Source organism: Dasypus novemcinctus, chromosome 3, assembly GCF_030445035.2.
Source record: "Dasypus novemcinctus isolate mDasNov1 chromosome 3, mDasNov1.1.hap2, whole genome shotgun sequence".
Classification (NCBI taxonomy): domain Eukaryota; kingdom Metazoa; phylum Chordata; class Mammalia; order Cingulata; family Dasypodidae; genus Dasypus; species Dasypus novemcinctus.
The window spans coordinates 98,335,432-98,338,127 of NC_080675.1; the positions used below are offsets into that span (position 1 = coordinate 98,335,432).

The window sequence follows — 2,696 nt, forward strand, 5'->3', positions numbered from 1 at the left end:
TTGCTTTGTGACAGAGGAGTCTAGGATAACTGGTATTCAGTCTTTGGTGAGAAAGCATCACCCAAAGATGCCTTGACTTGGATATTTTCATGGCTTCAGAAACATAAGCTTGTAAGCTGATAAATCTTCATTGTAAAAGACAACCCATTTCTGGTATATTATTCTCAGTGTACCTGAAAATCCAGATATCTATTAAGTGGAATCAGAAACTCTAACAATTGAGTTGAAACTGGGATATCAACCCATGTTCATTTCACTGATTGATCTGTGTTTTTCTCTTATTCAGATAAATGAAAATAAGTCCTTTCCAAAATCGATGAATGAGATAAATATTTCTCGGGTATCCGAATTTGTGCTGCTGGGACTCTCTAGCTCTCAAGAACTGCAACCTTTCTTTTTTGTCATATTTTTAATACTTTACACAGTAATCTTGCTGGGCAACTTTCTCATCATCCTCACTGTGACCTCAGATGCCTGCCTTCATACTCCCATGTACTTTCTTCTCGCAAACCTCTCTTTCACAGATATATGTGTTGCCTCCTTTGCGACCCCCAAAATGATTGCTGACTTTCTGGTAGAACACAAGACTATTTCTTTTGAAGCCTGTTTGGTTCAGATGTTCTTTCTCCATCTATTTAGTAGTGGTGAGATGGTGCTCCTTGTATCCATGGCCTATGACCGTTATGTTGCTATTTGTAAACCGCTCCACTACATGACAATCATGAGCCGCCACGTTTGTGTTAGTCTGGTCCTCATCTCCTGGTGTGTTGGCCTCATCCATACTACTGTCCAGATGTCATTTACCGTTAACTTACCCTTTTGTGGCCCTAATCAAGTAGATAGTTTTTTCTGTGACCTCCCTCTAGTGACAAAGCTGGCCTGCAAAGACACTTATATTGTCAGCCTGCTAATTGTTGCAAACAGTGGTTTTCTTTCTATGATTTCCTTTATCCTCTTGGCCATCTCCTACACTGTGATACTTAACACAGTTAGAAAGCACTCTACTGCCAGCATGGCAAAGGCCCGCGCCACAATGACTGCCCACATCGCTGTGGTCACATTATACTTGGGGCCATGCATCTTCATCTATCTGTGGCCCTTCAACAGTTATTCAGTTAACAAGGTCCTTGCTGTGTTCTACACTATATTTACTCCCATTTTAAACCCAGTTATCTACACTCTAAGGAACAAAGAGGTAAAGGCAGCTATGTCAAAACTGAAGAGCAGGTATCTGAAAACTGGCCAGGTTTTTGCAGCTATAAGAAATGTTCATTTCCTGGAAACAAAGTAAATTATAGGAATGTTACCACTTTAGTGTTTCTTTAGACTGTTAAAAAAATGGAATAACTGTGATGAAAGCAAATCATTTTGATCAGTATGGAGTAGATTGGTTGAGAAACATGAATGAAAGTTTAATAATGACAGTGAAAAGTTAAATAATGCCCACCAATAATTTTAATATTCTCTTTAATCCAACATTTTTTATTTTTGTTTTCTACTTTTCTTCTTGATTTAAAACCTTTTAGGTATAAGTTTATTGGTTTAAAAGACAATGGGAAATATTTTCTTTCAACAGAAAAAAAATATTACACCCTTCACTCTCAAATAAAGAATGGTTCATACACAAACTTTAGAGTGATGAAAGGTATATATCTCTATACCATAGAGATAAGAGATATACTTAAATATGTAAATATTGTATATGATAGGAGTTACATGATATTCAATGTATGATATGCATTGAACTGCTTTATGTGACTGGGAGTATATGAAGACAATTGTCTGACTTATGACAATGTTGTTAATAAAAGTGCAAAATGCAATGGCTATCCAGCAAAAAAGGCATTTGCATTCATGAACACATTTCGGAAATTTTCAATGTTACTACTTAATAAACATATTCATGGATAACATCTTACTGCATACATTTATTTACCACTGTTTGTTATATTTATTTATGATTTTGTCTTTTGAACAATGATACAATAGTCTGGGTAATTTCAAGATAAATTTTAATTCTCTGCCACTCTAGTTTCATGAGGATGGTTGCCTGAATCCTAGTAGAAATATCATATCTTCCTGTAGAAATTAATGGTTGCTATCTTTCTTTTTATTAAAAAATGTGGTTTTCTTTTTTAGGTAATATTTTAGTTTGCCAAAAGCCTGCTGATGCAAATACCCAGAAATGTGTTGGCCTTTATAATGGGGATTTATTTGAGGTAAAAGCTTATATTTCCAAGACCATGAAATGTCCAAATGAAGGCACCATAGGATTAGCTTTCTCACCAAAGTCAACTGCTGTTGATTCTGGGGTCTTGCCAAGGGAAAAGATAGCCCTTGAACTCTGCTGAGGTCTCTGCCTTACCCTCCAGAGTCTTCCGTCTGATGGAGCTCTTACTGGGGTAACCAGGAATAGGACTAGTTTCTTACTGGGCCTCCTCTCTCAGTCACTGCTGCTCCAGACATATGGCTTATCTCTTCGGCCTAGGCTCATCTCTTCAGCTGTAGGCAGCTTCTCGTAGTCAGGTCCTCAGGGGTCTCTTTCCATGCCTCTGTGCTCTGCTGGTTTTGGACTCTGGGACCTTTCTAAACCTCTTGGGATTTGTTTTCCTGCAATCCTCTTTCTTTCATTGCCAGATCAAAATGTTGGTTTCCTTCTCTTTCTGTGCTTCCATTTATATCAGCTCCATTTAGAG

At 37.5% G+C, this 2,696-nt stretch overlaps 1 protein-coding gene across 1 annotated transcript; it reads left to right on the plus strand.

Moving 5' to 3' along the window:
• Positions 1-316: 316 nt before the first annotated feature.
• LOC101425568 (olfactory receptor 4K15-like) lies at positions 317-1,291 on the plus strand. The gene has a single exon (XM_004482704.3). It carries the CDS (start codon positions 317-319, stop codon positions 1,289-1,291), a length of 975 nt encoding a protein of 324 aa, XP_004482761.3.
• The last annotated feature ends 1,405 nt before the right edge of the window (positions 1,292-2,696 follow it).

What these genes read in the sequence shown, in the direction of transcription:
- LOC101425568 (XM_004482704.3), top strand. Translation starts at nt 317, where the DNA reads ATGAATGAGATAAATATTTCTCGGGTATCCGAATTTGTGCTGCTGGGA.